A 20,134-nucleotide genomic window follows, 5' to 3' on the forward strand; every position below is an offset into this window, starting at 1 on the left:
CTGGCTTTTGCATTTTCTTTGGCAATAACCTTGTCTCTTGGAGTGCAAAGAAACAAAATTCAGTTTCTCGCTCATCTACAGAATCTGAATATCGCTCACTAGCCCACACTGCTGCTGAAATCTCTTGGCTATGTTCTGTCCTCAAAGATCTCCATTTCTTCTTACCTCAAGCCCCTCTCATTCTCTGTGATAATACGAGTGCTTTAGCCCTTGCTGCTAACCCCATTTTTCATGCACGCACCAAACATGTGGAGGTCGATTACCATTTCATTCGAGAACTAGTGGTCAATGGCCTGATTCAAATTTCTCATATTTCCTCCCGACAACAGTTAGCAGATATCTTTACCAAGCCTCTTCCCAAAACACAGTTTCGTCATCTCTGTTCCAAGCTAATTGTTGCACCATCCAACATTAGCTTGAGGGGGGCTAATAACAATACACAGCAGTCCATCACAACCATTGCTGCAGCGCCACAAAGCACCATTCCAAATGAAGCCTCAAGATTGAATCGTATATGCCAGCATGCACCAGCTAGCAAAGACCAAATATGACTCACCATATGCTCAGCATATTCTCCTAAACGGTTACCTTGGCTGGTCCTTATCTATTAGTCCATTCTATTCTATTCTAGAATATTTGTAAAAGCTGTCTATAAAAGCATTCATTTATTCACTGTGTAAAAACATAGAGTAAAAATATATAATATAAAATTTCCTTTTTGTCTTCTCTGCCTCATCTTTGTCTCTGCATTCCTTTTCTCTTTACCTGGCTCAGGGTAAGTAATCTCTCTCGTCTAACAACAACTTCCACTGCCTCATTTCCATTTTCATACGCAATTAATCAAACTACAAATTTACATTATATCCAATGCTCCAACATGGTGGCTCATCCATATTTGTAGGTAATTACAATTTTAACTGACTAATTGTAAACTCATTAAGGTATCAAATTGTTTAGCTCAGCCTAAGTAGTGATCTAATCTATAAGATTTGACGTTCTAGATAGATCATGATGCTGGATTTTCAAAAATTGTTTTGTTTAAGAACACATGAAGAACAGTGCAACCCACTGATCTCCCTAAACAGAGCACCCCAGAAATGAAATTGCATGTCTTGGTGCAAGAAGGAAACCTAAGGGCCCATTTGATAACCATTTCAATTTTAGTTTTTATTTTTTGTGTTAGAGTATAGAGGAAAAAGAGGGGGAATGAGTGTGGAGATGGGATTGAGAGGGAAGATGAAAAGGAGATGGGAGGGAGGAGTAAAAAAAGTGAAAAGTGAAATCTATGAAATTGTTTTCACTTTCAAATTTTTGTTATATGAAGATATTGACACGGCTGCAAGTGTGGAAGCATGAACGTGTCATGGACTAATTGGTTTGAGGGAATGAGAAATGGCCGCATTCTAAAATGAATTTTAGGACGGCCATTAAATCCCAGAAAATAGATTATTGTGACACAAGCACAACCTGTTCTGCGAAGGATGACTAGACATATCCTAACAGATTTTCTGAGCCAAATTTTTATTTTCAAGCAAACTAGAGGAGGTCCCTTCAATACCACATTAACTCCTATTTAAATGCATGAAATTTACCTAAACCCTATTTATTTTTCATGCTTACAAGGAGAACTGAAGCACCTATTGTTTAATTTATATATATAGTCTCCCTTTATTGAGGGATCCCTCAAATAATCCAAACCGTCTATCTTCCAAGTCTTCATTCATAGATCATCATAGCAAAAAAATTAGAAAAATTGAAATCATTAAGGCATCTAATTGCTAGCAACAAAATACATGAACACGATGCTTCAAGAAAAGACTAAAATAACAATAATCTAATTGAGTGGTCAAAATATTTCGGATTCAAGTGTCATATGTCATTATTGTTTTTAAATTAAAAAAATTAATATTCTATTTTTACTTTTGAAAACATACAGCAATCATTACTTCAATTTCTCTCTCCTCGCGTGTGCCTCTTCGTTTCTATTGCTCTTCCTTGCACAAATTTCTTCCTTCCACAAACAACTCTCTCCCACTCCATTATTCTCTTATGTCTTCATCTCTTCCTTAAGTTTCTTCATCATTTCTTGTTAGACTTGTCGGAAAAGTGAAACCATTGTAATGTTGGAAGCTTCTTCATCATTAGTTGTGAAGTCATCACACACCAGCCCTCATCTCCATCAAGTTAGAACCATTATGTTTATGCGTTTAGTGTCAATAGCTCTTTTTTGCATGCATATTTTCTTCTTCTTTATTTTATTTTTAATTTGAATCACATAAATTACACTAGCACAACACCACTTGAATTGGTGTCCTCCTTTCATTTATTGCATCAATTCATTATGAATTGGTATTATTAAGTTTAAGTCTAGAGTTAAATTAGTGGTACTCTTAAATTATAAATCAGTGAGATGGAAAAAAAAAAAACAATTAGCCTAAAGCAACGGATGAATAATTATATAATTATTCTTTGAGTTATGACTGAATTTGGTTTGATTTCTTCATATGCAGATGGTTGGAGGGATACTGAATGGTTTGAGTTATGATTGAAGGGTTTTATTCGATATTTTCCTGGAGTATTTTATGGTTGTTTGGACTACTAATTCTTTGAGTACTTAGTATTTTTGCACTTTTAACTATTTTATGGTTGTTGGGACTACTGATTCTATGGTTATTGGGACGACTGATTCTTTGAGTACTCCATTCTGAAAAAGAAAGAAGAATGTTGTGAACAATTACTTTTGGTTAATGATTGATGGTTTGTTGCATTCATCAAGCTCTAATGTTGTTTCTAGAATGAGAAACGGAATTTTTAACATCGTTTGACTTTGCTAATGTATGCAATCTATATGTTTATTAATCTTGTCAACTCTGATGAATATGGCTAAAAAACAATGGTTTCAACTATATATATATATATATATATATATATATATATTGTGTTCTGGTGAACGAATAAGTTCATTAGAAGAGCCTGAAGTAAGGAGAAAAGGGAGATCATTGGAGTGACATTGAAAAACATTGTAAAGAAACAAAAAGAAAAACAATCATGAAAAAGTGTGATGAGAAATTACAAAATTAAAAAAATTAAATGGTGAAGATAGATGAAATGAAACTGCAAAATGGAAGAATTAGTAGAAAGTTCAATGGATTGAAACCAAAAAAAAAAAAGTAAAAGAAAGCATAGTGGAGAGATTTTAGTTTTTTTTTTTTTGTTGCCAAAAGAGTAGAGAGATTATTGAAGAGAAATGGAAAAAAATAAAAAAGTAATCACTAGCTAGCTAGTAACCCCAAAAAAAAAAAAAACAAAGCCTAAGATAATTGCATAGCAAAAAGAGTAACTAAAGAGAAGAATAAAAGTAATGGGTTTTATGAAAGCCCAGCTAAAGTACCTATGAAATCTTTTTCATTTCGGCAGCTAATGATGGGCCTGGGCTGCTGTAAAGAGCCAAATGTGTGAAATTGCCCCTGGGTTTGAGTTCAAGAATCAAACCCCAAGAGTGCTTCGAAAGGGTAGCTGAGCCTTAGAAAACACCTTGGTCTTCTTCACCAACAAAACCAACAATTGCTTACAGATAAATTCTTGGCTTGGCTTGAGAAGCTTGTGGTATGGAAGCTAAGCATTCATGAGTTTAGCATAAGGGAGAGAGAGAGAGAGAGACTAGATTTTCTATGAGAAACAGAGGTTCAAAGCAAGGAATTTCGAGGGAATTTGTTGAGAGGAGAGAGAGACAGAGATTAGGGTGGAAAAATGGATGCTTTGAGCAATTTCTGGCAGTTTGACGAAAGCTCCGTCAGCCTCTAGAATAGCTTGCTAAAAGATAAAATGGGAAGAGATGGAGGAATAGGGCTCGAAATTGAAGGGTTCCAGGGATGAGAGGTGATGCTTGCTCTCTCTGGATGTGGGTTGTGTTGATAGGTAGGAGATGCCTCTTTTTACAGGCGCTGGAAACTCCTTCTTCCCAAGGAACCCTATGGTTCCTCCCCAATCTGCCAAGTCTCCCCCTCCCTTTCTCTTCTCTTCCTTTGATTCATCCCCATTTTGTGAAATCCTCCTTAGTCCACACACACAAAGACAAGATTTTTGGAGGCTTTAGAGCCTTCCCGCAGCTATTCCAGTGGCAATCTCCTATCTTTGGTTACAATCTCTCCTTCTTTCCTCCCCTATTCATGGCAAGAGCTGGTAGAAGAAAGAAATGGGTAATAGCGTTGGTCTGAAGGGTGCTTCTCTCCTAGCAACCTGTGCACACTAATATCCTTTGGTTTTTCGGGTGGTTTACCTTGGGTTTGTTTCTTAGCCATGTGCTGGAGACTCCCAGCAGCCTGCATACATGAGTAACCCTTGGCTTTTGTCGTGGTTTTGTCTCCAGCCATGTGCTGGAGACTTTCAGATATTTTGTTGGTCATTTGGGCCTTTCTGGTGATGGGTTAGTCTACTAAGGGAATGGGCCAACTTCCTAAAGTGATGGACTATTATTGTTATTAAGGTGATGGGCCATATTTTTCTCTCTTTCATGCTCACCCACATATTTGGGCTCAAGAAATGGGCTCGAGTTTTGGGGCTCCCAAGCAACCCAAAACTTCCACTTCTTGGCCCATCAATGGGCCCCGTGAATGCTCGTAACCATCCATACCACAATCCGCTCAGCAAGCCCCAGACATTTGTGTAGCTTGGATCCACTTAAGCTTGTAGCGTGGCTAGGTGTAAAATAAAGGGTTTTCCGCTTGGCATGGCATATTGATTGGCGTGTTTGTACTTGAATTTCATCGTATTGTAAATGGCTATGGTTGAGTCAAAACGGCGCTTGGCGGGATAATTAGCATGGGTTCATAGAGCCGGTGCATTTTATAGGCTTGCTACAACTCTTAGCGTGACAGGTTACGTATTTGCTTGGCGTGGCACATGGATTGTGACTCATGCGAGCGTGTATGACTAAATTTCGCGTGCCCAAATCATGTTTCTTCTCGATAAGCTATACATTGGGCCGAGAATATATTTGGGCCTAGCCTTGGATTTTTTGGGCCTCAACAGTACCGAAGAGTTTTAGATGGAAAAAAAATTGTATTTGTGTTTTCAAGAATTTAATTAAAGAGAGATTTTCTATTTAAACTCCACACTTCTCTTTGTTCACCCCAATACTTAAATAATTAAGCTGTAAGTTTTATTATTATGTAAAAAGACAAAAAAGGTCATCCAACTTAATACTTAACCCTAGTACATTTATACACACACCCTACACATCCCACACACACTCTTCACATTAAGTTTTATAAAAATACAAACTCCTCTATATCCTATTGCCAGATTACTCTTTTCTTTAAAGATGCAAAACGTTGAGGAGCTTACCTCTTTAAACTTGGGGTGTATTTAAGGGTAATTTGGGAAGATAGTGGGGTTTTCTTAGAAATTGTGAAAAATTAAATTAGAAGTTCGGGTGAACTTAGAACATGGGGTGAACAAAGAGAAGTGTGGGGTTTAAATAGAAAATCTCATTAAAGAGGAGAGAGAGTTGAAAAGGTAATCATGTGGTTGACTTATGTTTTCGAGAAAGTAATGGAAAAAAATACTATTTTCCATTTTAAATAATATCATATGCATTTTGAGCCATTGAATGGTGAATCATCTAAGGGTTAAAAATGTGTGTATAAATATGTGGTTTTATATATATATATATATATATATATATATATATATATATATATATATATATATATATCTCTCTCTCTCTCTCAAATATTCTTTTTTTCATCAAAATGGACATTTGAAAGAGATGACAAAGTTCCAAAGTAGGTTTTGTTAACCAATTTTAAACATGAAAGAACCTATCAAAACCTTTGATTGAGTGTGGTTTCGGTTCATCTCTAATTGGTTAACCAGATCTCTTCCTATTTGAATCATTTGTTTGAATCCGGAGTTTAGTTTTTAGGAGGAGATTTTCTAGGCCATCTCATTTCCAACCAACGAAAATGGTATTGTAGTCAAACGGACATTCTTAGCCATACCCAACCAAAATGTTGATTGTATATGTAGGACCCATGTTCAATAGCCAATTGGCTTAAGATTATTGGCTTGGCTTGCGTGAGTTTATTCTTCAGCCTTTCTTTTGGGTTAGTTTGGGTATGACTTTGCGTGAGTTTATTAATAAACTTAGGGAGGTGAGCTAACTTTTGCTCTGTTTCCCACTTCCTACAACCACAACTCATCGAACTTATTAGATAGATGCTTCCAAGTCCTCAAAGTCTTGACACATATTTTCTCTATAAAAACCCAATGGAGACTGTCTGCTCTTTACAACAACAAAACAACATATTAACAAAGAGACATAGCCCTAGCAGCTCCTTCAACTCAACCATGGCTTTTCCCAAGCTTTTCTTCATTTCGTCTTTGCTGGTGGTGATTTTGTCAGCCTCAAGCACCCAAATGAGCCATGCAGCTCGCCACCTTTTGGACACACCAGCAGCAGCTCCACCCCCAACACTGGCAATCCCTACAATCCCCTCTCTGCCAAATCCCACTCAGCTGCCTCCCTTGCCTTCACTACCAACACTTCCCAAGCCCTCAAACACCTTGCCTACACTTCCAACTGCCCCAACTCTGCCCAAGACCACATTGCCTCCACTTCCCTCAACCTCATTGCCTACGCTTCCAACTGCTCCAACTTTGCCAAAGCCGGCCACGTTGCCACCGTTGCCCTCTACCCAATTGCCTACTCTCCCAACTACTCTGCCCCCATTGCCAACCTCCCTACCCCAAATCCCATCTTTGCCAAAATCCACAATGCCTACGGTGCCCACAACCCTCCCTCCACTGCCAGCCAACCCACTTCCCTCATTCCCCTCAACAATCCCTTCAATCCCCACCATTCCAACAACAATTCCATCGATTCCATTCTTCTCCCCACCCCCATCCAATTAAACCACTTGCTCCATGATTACGAGTAGAAGTATACAATCTAGTTTCTTGTCTGTGCTGGGGAGTCTTCAGAATATATGATATGATGGTTTCTTCTGTTTGATGGTGGCTTATTAGTGTATGTATACAGTATACTTGTGACAGAGAGCTTGTGAGGGATGTTATTTTCCTTGAATTCTTTCTTCGTTGGGATCTTCTCGATATCTGTTGTAGCGTTTGTTGTTGTATTAATTCTTGTTATGATGAATTATAGTATTATTATCAAAAGGCTTATTCTTTATTATATATAATATATGATCTTTGTTATGGAAACCTACTGGTCATGTCATGGACATTATGCAGTACCCAAAGACTGAAGCTGAAAAGGAGAATATATATTATCTTATAATCAGTACATCTATAAGAGACGGCCAAAATGCATAATAGATTACTAGATACATAGCTTTAGGAGGGACGAAACGCTAACGTATGATGTCATTTACTACGATGCTATGATGACATTGATTGGGTGCAATTACAAGTATAAATCTTCAACCAAATCCATTGACAGGATCTCAGTATAAATTTTCAAGCTATTGTGCTTCAACGAACAAAAATGCATAGAAGATTTATGTAAACAATATATTACAAGCTATTTAAAATAACCATCAAATTATATAATTTTTTCACACAAAATGAAAACAAAAGTAAACACAATAGGAAGTAATGCATAACATCATCTCCAGCAACAACAAAACTTGCATAACATGTAGCGTTGTTCGAAAGCTGGCAGCGCCACATGGCCGAAGTTTACATTTGAAATTAAAAAGAACGAGGGTAGATAATTTTGACATTAGGGCTTAAAGAAATAGGAGTGTTGGGATCAATAGGATTTTTCAGAATTGGAGTTTTGGGAAGTTTTCTACGTCCATGTTTAGAATGTCGAACATTTGCCAGAATCTTAGAAACTTCAGAAGTCTTATGAATTCTGAAAATATCACCACCATGTGGAAGAGAGGAGCGAAGGCGAGATGGAGTTTTCGAAAGGGAGTAAGATGAGGGAACAGAAAGAGCCTCTTCACCATTAATGGCTTGCACTACAACCAGCATAAGTAAAACCAGTGTCACCATCATCTTCATCATTAGCACATCCTTGTGCAAATATAACTACCATGCATATATTCTCTCTTAAAGTTTTTGCCTTATTTGTAGTGTTTGTAAATTGTAACTCATGCATGGTTTTAAAACCATAAATATTAAATATTAAATAAAAACACAATTAGAAGGCTTAGAATCAAATTTTACCTTTCAATTGTGTTTTTATTTAAAACCACTCTAAGCCTTCTAATTGTGTTTTTAACAAAAACCACTCTAAGGCTTAGAATCAAATTATAAAAATTAATGAGACTTGTTTAGCCACACCGTTTTCCAACGGTTCTCCATTAGTTCCATTTATTTCTTTTCCACCCTAGTAATCTTAACAAACGGTTATTACTATTTAATGGTAATTATACGATAAGACCATCATTTTAACTTGATAGTATACACAAATTAATGATCTACCATGAAGACCAATTAAACGAGGAGACACATTGGGATGGAAATGGATTAAATGGAATGGAGTATCGTTGGAAAATGGTGTAGCTAAACAAGTCTCATTAAATTTTTGTTTAGCAATAGGGGAGGGGGAGACCTCTTCTAACTTTTGAAAGAAAAATACCACTAGACTATACCGAATTGGTAAACAAGTCTCATTATAAACTGACGTGGTGGTTGATCATGATGAACTAATTAAGGTTATGAATATTCTTCGTTGTTGTTTCAAACATTTTGTAGATTTTTAGACGAGTTTCGCTCATAGGCAGTAGTAACCCATTTTGTATTGTATATATCTTCCATTTGTAGTTAGTAAAATACCGGAAGGAGAAAATATACATAAAATATGTACATATATTATTTGAAACTTTTATAAATAATACGATAAAAACCATTATTTTATATTTTAAAATTATACGATGAAAAATATATGCAAAATGCTTGGATTAATGCACATATAAAAGCTTAATTGAAAGTGTAACAACAACTAGAAAAAATATTAAGGGAGATTCACTATTATACCCAATATAGGGGCCCAAATTATAAAAAGACCCTATATGAAATGGACTTTAGAAACACACCCAAAGCCCATTTACAACATAACAAAAAGGCTTTTAACTTCTTTTAAATTACAAAACTGCCATTGATTTCTTAAAACAAACCCAACCCCAAAACCTCATAAAAAAAACCCAAAACACTCAATAGGGCATCAAAGTAAATTAATAATCAAAATTAAATTAAATAGGGTCAGCTGTCATTTTTTTGGTGTTTTTTGGGTTTGTTTATAGAAATTAAATGGTGTAGGGTTTATTTATAGTTTTAGTGCTAAGAATGGGTATATGACTAAATATCTCAAATAGTAATTGATGTGAATTTATTTTTTGTTTATTTTTTGTTAGATGAACTTTCAACTTTATGATAGGAGCCTTATGATAGATCATGAAGCGGTGAATTGGTTATTATAGTGCCCCTTTCCTCTTGAACCTTCTCATAGGACAATAACCCCAAACAAAGGTAAAATTTCATTCTAAAACCTTCTTGTGTTTTTATTTTAGGTTTTGAAACCATGCATGAGTTACACAAACACTACAAATAGGGAAAAAACTTTAAAGAGAGAATACAATCATATTTGTTCAGGGATGCTAATTGTTGAGATTATTTGTCCAACATTGAAAAGTTAAGTGATCTAGCCTGGGTTTATAAGGAGTTGGGCTACTCCCCCCATTGCCAATTGGCTTTGCGGTGGAATCTCAACTTCCTTCACTAATGATGAAGATGATAATGGTGACACTGTTTTTACTTATGCTGGTTCAAGTGCAAGCCATTTATGGAGGCTCCTTCTCTTTCTTCATCTTACTCCCTTTCGAAAATTCCACCACGCCTTGGCTCCTCTCTTCCACATGGTCATGGTGATGCTATTTTCAGGATCAATAACGCTACGGGCACGAACTTGTTTACCAATTTTTGGATACCAACACATGTGGCACATGATATGGCAACCCATGTCATCTGTCATCTCATCTATTTTAATTATATAATTTATTATATAAATAAAAGAATTTCACCAAAAACAAAAAACAAAAAAAAAGAAGAAGAAACCCAACCGTTTAATATTTATGGTCCCTTCCGTCTTCCTCCTCGGTGCGTCCCCGCCCCGCCCCCCCCCCCCCCCCCCCCCCCGCTTAGAAATTCAACAGTCCTCCATGATAGCAAATCTGATTTTTTCCAGCAGGGGGAAGATGGTCCAAGCCTGATTTCTTAAGTTACCTTTCACCCCTTGGATGAGATGGCACATAATCATTTGTTATTGCTAGAACATATTGGTTTTCCAGTACCCAAGCTTAGCAATTTCATTAGACTGCTCATTCACGAAAGATGGCCCATATATAGGCTCGGTGCTTTGAATTTGAGAAATTTCAACTGGTGGCGGTTGAAAAGGAGGATGTTGAATGCTTTGATTGGAATTGTCCACCCAACTATAGTTACAATATGAAAAACCCACATCCACGACACTTGCACCTAGATTATCTTGCAAACATATATTTTGGCTTGAATTCTGACTTTGATTCCCATACTGATATCCACCTTGACTGGCATCTTGGCTTTGATTCCCATACTAAGAGACATATTGACTATCATGGAGGACTGTTGAATTTCTAGGGTTTTTCAAGAGGGGGGGTGCCAAGGAGGAAGACGGAAGGGACCATAAATATGAAACGGTTGGGTTTCTACTTTTTTTTTTCATTTTTTTTTTTTTGGGTGTGAAATTCTTTTATTTATATAATAAATTATTTAATTAAAATAGATGAGATGGCAGATGACATGGGTTGCCATGTCATGTGCCACATGTGTTGGCATCCAAAACTTGGTAAACAAGTTAGTGCCCGTAGCGTTATTGTTTCAGGATTCATAAGAGTACTTCTGAAATTTCTAAAATTCTGGCTAATTTTCAACATTTTAAATACCGGCGGCCTAATAAATTTCCCAGAACTTCTATTCCGAAAGCTCCTATCCTAGAGACTCCATTTCCCAACAATCATATTCCTCTAAGCCCTAATCTAATGTAAACTTCGGCCATGTGGCACTCCCAGCTTTCAGGATCTATCCTGCATCAGATGATAGACATTCACCTTTTCCAGCAATGATGTTATGCATGTTTTTTGGCTGGAGATGATGTTATGCATGTTACTCCCTATTGTTGTATTTACTTTTGTTATCATTTTTTATATGTAAGATTTGATGGTTATTTTCAATAGTTTGTTCGTTGAAGCACAATAGCTTGAAAATTTATACTCCTTAGGAACCTGTCAAGGGATTTGGTTGAAACAAAGAGTAAAACTTCATAAAAACTGGTTGAAGATTTATACTTCTAATCCAACCATTCAATATGACTTTGTAGTAAATTAAATGGCATCATATATTATTACCGTCTAGCTCTTATCGATTTTCCATAACTGATAATATATTATCCTCTACATTTACGTATCGTATCTCTAAATAGAGAGATGGGTTCCAATATTGAGGTGGTACATAATGTGGTACAGAAATGTGATCTCATTACTCATATTGCGTACAGTCGACACCATGATGAATAGCATTTCCATGACAAAGATCATATATAATAACAAGAATAAGCCTTTTGATAATACTATAATTCATAACAATAATTAATACAAACAAACACTACAATAAGCCAACAAAGAAAGAATTCATTTTAAAAAAAAACATCCTCACAAGCTCTTTATCACAAGTATACTGTATACAAAGACTATATATAAAGCCACCATCAAACACAAGAAACCGTCATATCATATGTTCCAGGACTTCTGAGACCCCCCAGCACAAACAAGAAATTAGATAGTATATATACTGGTAAGCGTGGAGATCCATGGCATATATATGTCAAGTGGTTTAATTTGATGGGGGTGGGGAGAAGAATGGAATCGATGGAATTGTTGTTGGAATGGTGGGGATTGAAGGGATTGTTGAGGGGAATGAGGGAAGTGGGTTGGCTGGCAATGGAGGGAGCACCGTAGGCAATGTGGATTTTGGCAAAGATGGGATTTGGGGTTGGAAGGTTGGCAATGGGGGCAGAGTAGTTGGGAGAGTAGGCAATTGGGTAGACGGCAACGGTGGCAACGTGGCCGGCTTTGGCAAAGTTGGAGCAGTTGGAAGCGTAGGCAATGGGGTTGAGGGAAGTGGAGGCAATGTGGTCTTGGGCAAAGTTGGGGCAGTTGGAAGTGTAGGCAAGGTGGTTGAGGGCTTGGGAAGTGTTGGTAGTGAAGGCAATGGAGGCAGCTGAGTGGGATTTGGCAGAGAGGGGATTATAGGGATTGCCAGTGCTGGTGGTGGAGCTGCTGCTGGTGTGTCCAAAAGGTGGCGAGCTGCATGAATCATTTGGGTGCTTGAGGCTGACAAAATCACCACCAGCAAAGACGAAATGAAGAAAAGCTTGGGAAAAGCCATGGTTGAGTTGAAGGAGCTGCTAGGGCTATAGGCAAGTCTCTCTGTTAATATGTTGTTTGCTTGTTGTGAAGAGCATACAATCTCCAATGGGGTTTTTATAGAGAAAATATGTGTCAAGACTTTGAGGAGAACGTGGAAGCATCTACATGAGTGTTTTTTTTTTGGTCAAATCTACATGAGTTTGATGAGTTGTGGTTGTAGGAAGTGGGAAAAAAGCAACAGTTAGCTCACCTCCCTAACTTAATGTGTTCCATATTCAAAACCAAACTAACTCAAAAGACTAGGGCATAAACTCGCGCCATGTGTCCTCCGTTTGATTATAATCACCATTTTGGGTATTTGACAAATAAAATCTTACTTACACCAGATGTTATTACGACGGTATTTCAAATTAATCACACACTATCATGTAATTTTTTTTTTTAACACAAAAATATGTGGTTTACATGACGTAATTGACTTGAAATATAGCATCCCTTTATATGAAAGTTCTTATCTATAATCCATGACAATACATTCTCTGTGTTGACCAAAGCATTAAAGGAAAGACAATACATTTTGACACCCTTTCTACTCTTGGGCCGCTTTGGGGCATGTGTTGAATGTATCATTTCAAACAATAAGGTAATAATTCCATCCGCCTTTTTGGTTTTTTTTTTTTTAAAAAAAACATTATTTCTGAATTAAGAAGACTTCAGAAATATTTCGAACAGATTTATCACTTTAGTAAACGACACGTTCCTCAGAGTCAGAGAACTCTTTCGAATACCATGTGATATCAACTATCGTCTACAACTAGATCACCTTCACACTTTTATTTTTTAATATTTTGTTTGAAAAGATGGTCATTTAAACTTGTAATATCTTTCAACAAAATGAAGAGAAATATTGCCTGCATCAACATTCTATTCCGAATAATTAATTATACATGTTTTTTTTTAATACAAGCCATAATCTAAATTATAAGAGGGAGTGGGGATTTCTCACACATAATACTAAGATGGCATGGAGGTTCGAAACTGAGTACACTAGTCTGCCACCATTTTCACTACACTAGACCCGTTGGCAATTAATCACATATGTTTTGGTCATGCATTGGCACTTGCAAGCCCAAATCATACAATAAGTAGCCGACAGTACCAACATAAACACAAACGTAGACTACAATGATTGAGAAAATTAAAGAATTTTTTTTTTCTGCTCTTTTTAAGCTTGCATTATTGAGTGCACTTTAGTTAGGCAATATTTAATTACCAACCAAAATTATCAATAATTCCCAAAGCCACATCACAAATATGCTTCAAACCCTCCTCTCTTCTTGCAAGTTCTGGAGGATAAGCCAAAGCTGGGTACCTTTTGAAAGCATTGTGGCAAGCATTTGGGTAGTCAGCAGCTGCATTGATGTGCATGGAAGCATAATCATAAGACTCCGAGGCCAAATCCTGCACTGACGCTTGGAGGGCATCTCCAGCAAAGCCATACTTATCAGCACACTCCTTGAGCACCTTCTTCATGTTTGTGTCATTGTTGCTTGACCTCACTAGTTGAGAGGACAAGTAAGATGAGGTGGCAGTTGCATTTGCCATCCCAATCCCAACCATAATAACTGCCAATCCCTTTGTGTCTGCAGTTTTGCTTGTGGGATCAGATTTGAGGGTTGAGACACAGAAACCATAGTATTTGGTGTTCTTGCAAGTTTTCTGGATCAAATTTGAGTCAGCAGTCACAAAGAAATTATGGGTTTGGTGAGGAAATGCAAGGGAAAGAAGAAAGAGAGAGAAAATAATAGAACCCATGTGTGAGAATGTTATTTTTCTTTGGATCTAGATTTTCTTGTGGAGGAAGAGAGCGAAGGAAAGGCAGATAAGGATTGAAGGAGGGTACAGATTTTTTTTTTTAAATTATTTTTTCTGTGGTTGCAACTTGGGATGTAAGAGATCTATTGGGTGCTTTGACTTGTGTCACAAATGAGCTGTTTTCTTTTTGCACTTGCTTTATTGAATTAAAAGAAGGAGAGGGGCTTTATTTGGCAGAAAGCCATGAAAACGATGCTAGTCATGAGGCCTTGTTTGGCAGCTACCTAAATCCCAAAACATGAGTCACGGGTCACAGATAACAAAAACAAGCAGTTGAGACCCTCAATCCAATGATCTTTTCTGATGAGTTCTGAAATGCTTTGGTTTTTATATATGGAATCTTGATGAAATGACAGAGTGAAGAAAAAGAGCTTGGGAAAGGCGAAGGCCATCATTGAGTTTAAGGAGCTTTATATAGAAAATTTATGTTTCAACAGTTAGTAACTTATTTATTCAGCAATTACTTTATATTTAATTTACTTATGATTTTATGCATTTGATCGTTATGAGGTTAATTTGTGTTTGGCTTGAGATTGCTTATTTGGTCATCAATTTTCAAGTTGTTGTGTTTAATGCAAGTTGAAGGATGACCTAAAATGTAGACGGTCCGATTGTTAAACCACATTGTTTGGGTAACCTTGTTGTTGGAATGGAGGGGATTGAAGGGATCGTAGTTGGGATAGTTGGCAATGGAGTGGCAGGAAGTGGAGGTAGAGTTACCTTGGGGGCAGTAGGGATGGAAGGCAATGTTGGAATATTTGGCAAAGGGATTTTTGGGTTCTTGGGATCAAAGGGGTGGTTGGCAATGTGGGTTTAGGCACTGTAGGAAAGGAAGGCAGTGGAGGCATAGTGGACTTGAGAGTGGGAAGAGAGGGAATTGTAGGGAGTGGCAATGCCGGGGGTGGAGCCGCCGTATACAAGAGGTGCCGAGCTGCCAGGCTCATATCAATGCTTGATAAACACAATGCTGATATCACCACAGATAGTAGGAAACAATGCTTGAAAGCAGCCATTGCTTCTTGCTTGATATGTAAGGAACTTGTGTTATTTGTTTTGAATGGAAGGGTTACATTCCTAATAGGTTTTTATAGGGAGTGAAAGTCGATAGGTTTCTCGGTGTTTGATGAAATCTGGTTGTGGTAGTGTTGAGAGGTAGTGGGTGGTTCACCTTCTCAAAATGGCTCGCAGCCTAATCAATTTAAAACCACCAACACACCGTTTTAGGGTATTTGCTTAAGCAGTCTCTCATGGATCAAAAGAGAAGGTATCTTTTGCTAGTTTTGATCTTCAAATATCAATTTTGAATAGATTTTGTGTGTAAAAATATGATGCATGTGAATTCTTCAAATTGTTGCTTGATTCAAATTTCATTCATTTACTTAACATTTGCATTGTATTGACGAGCCAATGCCATCTTGTTAAATTTGAATTTGCGATGAATCTGGTTACTCTTCAACCGCCCCAGGTTTTACTTCAGGTGTTGTGAACAGTGTTTGATGTTATATGCTAGTTTTGTTCCAAATATAATCAGAATAATGTTCGAAAAATAGCTGAATAACATACACTAATTACTACCTCATTGTATGTTTAAATGACTACAATCCATATAAATGAAACGTCGCAATACTTGAAAGTTAACTTGAGCCTGCTGAGACACTGAAATTTTCAAATAACCATACAATGTTGTATCCAATAGGACTGGCAGCCATTTTTTTTCTGTAATGGGAGAGAAGGTTTGAAAGCACTTATTTTGGATCTATATGAAGAAGAACGACCAGTTATATAGGGAGAGAGAGAGAGAGAGAGAGAGAGAGAGAGAGAGAGAGAGAGAGAGAGAGAGAGCTGATAAGTGGTGTTTGATGAGATGTGGTTGGGAAAGCTTTGTATTCCAATACTAAGAACGGAAAACAAAATGCAAGCCACATTAACCATGAAGATTTAGAACTAAAGGGTGGGCCTTACAGCGCTAGCATAAATGCCAAACAACCCAGAATCATTGAAGATGCTGCCAATTGTATTTGGAGTTCGAGTATGACTACTTTGCTACTTCTCAGAATCACTCGATTAGTAAACAGCAAGTGGAGTGCATAAGTCCCTTTAGAGATAGGGCGAGTACTACACGAGCTCGTAAGTAAAGTACGGAATCATGTGACTTGACCACCTTACTATAGAACCACCTGGTCAGACCAAGAAGAAACACATAGCAAAATGTTTAAAAGAAGGCAATTTTTAAAATGGAATCGATCTCTGGATTAAACAGCTATGACTATCAGGCCTAGACTTGACACGATGTCTGATCCAAGAAGAACACAATGCAGTGGGCAGCATAAAATGATAGTTCAGCACTAAATTTTAAACTTGCACCCAAGTCCATAAAATAAGAGCATATTTCTTCTCATATAACGAAGGCTGTCCTATGTACAACATGTCAGGTAAACAAGCAACCTTCAAGAATAAGTTAATCTTACTAGTTTGATTAATAAATTAAATATCTCTAAACAATCTGCAACTGGTTTAGAGATTTTTCTGTATATTGGGGTCTTACCTGTAGCAAATGATTGCTTCCAAGCACAGCAGACGTAAAACGTATGTACCAGTCTTGAAATGCTTCATCATGAAAATGTCTACACTAGCTAAGGCTGTTTCAGCGCTTATAGAACACTAAGTCACGGCTACAATGGCTTTTGATAGCATCCTCCAATTTCTCAATACGGTCAAAATCAACTTGGAAAGTAACCATGGTGATGCCATCTTTACCAGTCTCATAATCTTGCTTGATGTCTTCAACTTGAAAAGACTGTAGCTGTAAACATCAAAATACAAGAAATGGGTATACTTAATAAATTTGATCATCTGAACGCAAAAGGAGGAGCTATTGTCATGCATCTGAACCAGCTCACCTGATGGTATAGAACGCCCAAAAGATCAAATGAAACCTCCACACCCATTCTCACCTACAGAGAGAAAGGATAAGATCATATATTTCAAAATTTTAACAATGCAGAAAAGGAATTTCTTTTGGGGTGAAAAACTTAATACGGCTTTAATTCAAACCAAATGAAATTAATCCAGACATTTGTGAGCTTTGGTCCCAAGGTGTTGAAATACAAGCTCCAAATACGAGGCAAAAGAAGAAAACCCCAATCCATTTTATGATACTAATAGAGTAGATTACAATTTACAACCAAGAATGGACCGATATCGATATAGGGAAGTTCTCTCCCGTTGCAGTCTCCTTGCTTTCTGAAGCAGTAATTTTTTTTTTCCTGTCAAGTAACTAAACAGGACAACTTTGACATACCAGTTGGAATAAGAGCAAGAAAGCTAATTAATACCTTGGATTTTACAAGACAAGTTGGGGCATTTCTCAAGCATTCTGAGGCAACTCCTCCATAAGCCCTGACAAGTCCTCCAGTACCCAATTTAATACCTCCAAAGTGCCTACGAAAAATAAATAAAATACAATGTAAAACCCAATAATAACAAAGACAGCACAGAACAGTGTGCATACATACTTAAAGAATAAATTCGTCAAACAAATGCAAGTGAAAGAAAGCATTTTGCAGTGGAAAACAAATCAATTTACCTGATGACGACCACCATAACTCTATCAATTCCTGAAGATTCAATAGCAGTATGAATGGGTTTTCCGGCTGTTCCCGACGGTTCACCATCATCATTAGACCGGTATTGATCTCCAACCTGATCAATTGCTCACCGGATTAATTAAAAAATGCCAAAAACCAACCAAAAAGACAATGACAGTTTACAAAACCTAACCCAACCAACCTTGTACGCCCAGCAATTGTGAGTAGCACGTTGATCTCGGACCTAAAACAACAATCCATCATTTACAACGGTTCTTAATTTTCAAATTATTTTCTTTTTTGAAGAAATTGAAGAAGAAGAAGAGTGAAAGTACCTGGGAGAGGAAGGATTGAGCGGATTGTTCGTCGGGGATGGGACCAGCGATGGCGATGAACTTGCTCTTCTTGATCTCCTTTTCGAATCTCACTCTCTCTTTGATCGTCGTATACGCGCCACCATTGCTGCTGCTGCTGCTTGCGGCGGTGGTCATCATGGCCTTGCTGGCTCCGGCGGCTATGCAGCCTATTCCTAAAATTGAGGCACAAATGCGAATGCTGCGATTTTGCTTAATCGGCGCTGCCCTCTGGTGGTAAATGAGATTGTATTTTGTTAATGCTACTGCTGGCATTTGATTTGGGTTTGAAATTCCTTTTTGCTTATTATATCCTTTTACTCATCTTGTCACCCACTGCTCTCTCTCCTCTGCTTATGTTCTGGTAGTGGTGGGGGAGATAATCCAAACGGTGTCGTTTTACTTGTCGTGGCCCCTGTTCTTTCCTCAGACAAGACAAGGCAAGAACAAGGGTACGGAAAAATGGATTTTCGTATTGTGTATGATACTAAAATATAACCTGTCCACAATTCGTATTTTCCAGTTTAGGTTATAGTGTCAATAAGACTTGTATTAGAGCACCTCCAACGCAAAGGGCAAGAGCAAGGGCAAGGCAAAGGCAAGGTAAGGCAAGGTAAGGCAAGGTTTGTCACTATTCACGTGAATATGACAGCCCTTGTCTTTTTTGTTTCCACCCCAAAAGGCAAGGCAATTACTATTCACTTTAATTTATTTTCTATTTTTTATACTTCAACCATTAATTTTGATAAGCTTTTCGGATAAGATTTTTGATTGCCATGTGTCACTATTTATTATAAAATTCTCACCTAAAATTTCAGTAACATTTTCGGATAAGATTTTAAGTTGCCACATGTCCATATTTTGTTATAACATTCATATCTCAATTTTCGAATAAGATTCTCGATTGCCACGTGTCGATATTTATTATAAAATTCTAATCTCAGATTTCAGATAAAATTTTCACCCTCTAAAATTGCGCCACATGTCATCCCTATCTTCTAACTCCCTCTATAAAACTACACTCTCAACTTATACCTCCCACACCATATCTTCTTTATCTTTTCATTTCTCATATTTTACAAAACACATTCTACTCTCAATGTCTAGCCTAATGAGGGTGTTGGAGACGCAACAGTGAGAAGATGAAGAAATCAGGTGCAGACGTGTTGATGAAAATCATGAGTTGGATGAAGAGGAGGAAGGAGTTGTTTTAGCAATGTGTATGCTCAATCAATCAAGGCAACACCACTGTCGTCGTGCCCCGAACATGGACAAACATAGGCACTCTCGGGGTAAGAATCTCTTGGAAGATTACTTTATCCCAAATTCGTTATATCATGTTTCTTATTTTCAAGAGAGATATAGAATGCAACCCCATTTGTTCCAAAAAATTATGCATGATGTTTGCAATTACAACACATATTTCATTCAGAAGTACAATGTTGTTGGGGTTTTGGGTCTTCTTCCAGAGCAAAAACTTACAGCTGCTTTACGAATGCTTGCGTATGGGGCATCTGTAGACCATGTGGATGAGATTGCTAGGATGGGGAAATCAACTATCCTAGAGTGTTTGGTCAGATTCTGTGATGCAATAGAAAATCTTTACACGAGGGATTACCTCCGCAAACCTACGCCTAGGGACCTCCAAAGGCTTCTACGAAAAGCCAAAGCTCGAGATTTCCTAGGCATGATTGGAAGCATCGATTGCATGGCAGTGGAAGAATTGCTCAACTGCTTGGCAAGGAAATTATGGGAATAGAAAGGGCCAAAAAAATATAATTCTAGAGGCCGTTGCATCATTCAACACTTGGGTTTGGCATGCCTTTTTCGGAGTTGTCGGATCTCAAAATGACCTCAATGTGCTTGGTCAATCACTGGTATTCAA

At 37.5% G+C, this 20,134-nt stretch overlaps 5 protein-coding genes and 1 pseudogene across 6 annotated transcripts; 2 read left to right on the plus strand and 4 right to left on the minus strand.

The window, feature by feature from the left end:
- The first annotated feature begins 6,294 nt into the window (after positions 1-6,294).
- On the plus strand, positions 6,295-7,206 carry LOC148293663 (uncharacterized). The gene has a single exon (XM_088255424.1). The coding sequence runs from the start codon at positions 6,352-6,354 to the stop codon at positions 6,913-6,915; it is 564 nt and encodes a 187-aa protein (XP_088111550.1). The 5' UTR covers positions 6,295-6,351; the 3' UTR covers positions 6,916-7,206.
- Positions 7,207-11,606: 4,400 nt separating this feature from the next.
- LOC110774590 (uncharacterized) lies at positions 11,607-12,514 on the minus strand. Its single transcript, XM_021979146.2, has one exon. The coding sequence runs from the start codon at positions 12,451-12,453 to the stop codon at positions 11,899-11,901; it is 555 nt and encodes a 184-aa protein (XP_021834838.2). The 5' UTR covers positions 12,454-12,514; the 3' UTR covers positions 11,607-11,898.
- Positions 12,515-13,409: 895 nt separating this feature from the next.
- On the minus strand, positions 13,410-14,391 carry LOC110772915 (cell wall / vacuolar inhibitor of fructosidase 2-like). The gene has a single exon (XM_021977407.2). It carries the CDS (start codon positions 14,247-14,249, stop codon positions 13,704-13,706), a length of 546 nt encoding a protein of 181 aa, XP_021833099.1. The 5' UTR covers positions 14,250-14,391; the 3' UTR covers positions 13,410-13,703.
- Positions 14,392-14,603: 212 nt separating this feature from the next.
- LOC148293664 (uncharacterized) lies at positions 14,604-15,736 on the minus strand (annotated as a pseudogene).
- Positions 15,737-15,845: 109 nt separating this feature from the next.
- Positions 15,846-18,717, minus strand: LOC110772914 (ribosomal protein S5 domain protein). 2 transcript variants are annotated; one of them, XR_002529171.2, is made up of 7 exons: positions 18,232-18,717; positions 18,099-18,140; positions 17,896-18,011; positions 17,645-17,750; positions 17,210-17,263; positions 16,855-17,112; positions 15,846-16,486 (listed from the first exon to the last, which is right to left on the minus strand). XR_002529171.2 is itself a non-coding variant. In XM_021977406.2 (6 exons), the coding sequence occupies exons 1-6, from the start codon at positions 18,523-18,525 to the stop codon at positions 16,954-16,956; spliced, it is 771 nt and encodes a 256-aa protein (XP_021833098.2). In that variant the 5' UTR covers positions 18,526-18,717; the 3' UTR covers positions 16,683-16,953. The 2 variants fall into 2 exon arrangements, 1 of the variants encoding a protein (XP_021833098.2); XM_021977406.2 differs by lacking the exon at positions 15,846-16,486 and having other exon boundaries at positions 16,683-17,112.
- Positions 18,718-19,516: 799 nt separating this feature from the next.
- On the plus strand, positions 19,517-20,008 carry LOC110747448 (uncharacterized). The gene has a single exon (XM_021947620.2). The coding sequence runs from the start codon at positions 19,517-19,519 to the stop codon at positions 20,006-20,008; it is 492 nt and encodes a 163-aa protein (XP_021803312.2).
- Positions 20,009-20,134: the final 126 nt, after the last annotated feature.

This window comes from Prunus avium, chromosome 6 (genome assembly GCF_965620075.1).
Source record: "Prunus avium chromosome 6, drPruAviu1.hap1.1, whole genome shotgun sequence".
Taxonomy (NCBI): domain Eukaryota; kingdom Viridiplantae; phylum Streptophyta; class Magnoliopsida; order Rosales; family Rosaceae; genus Prunus; species Prunus avium.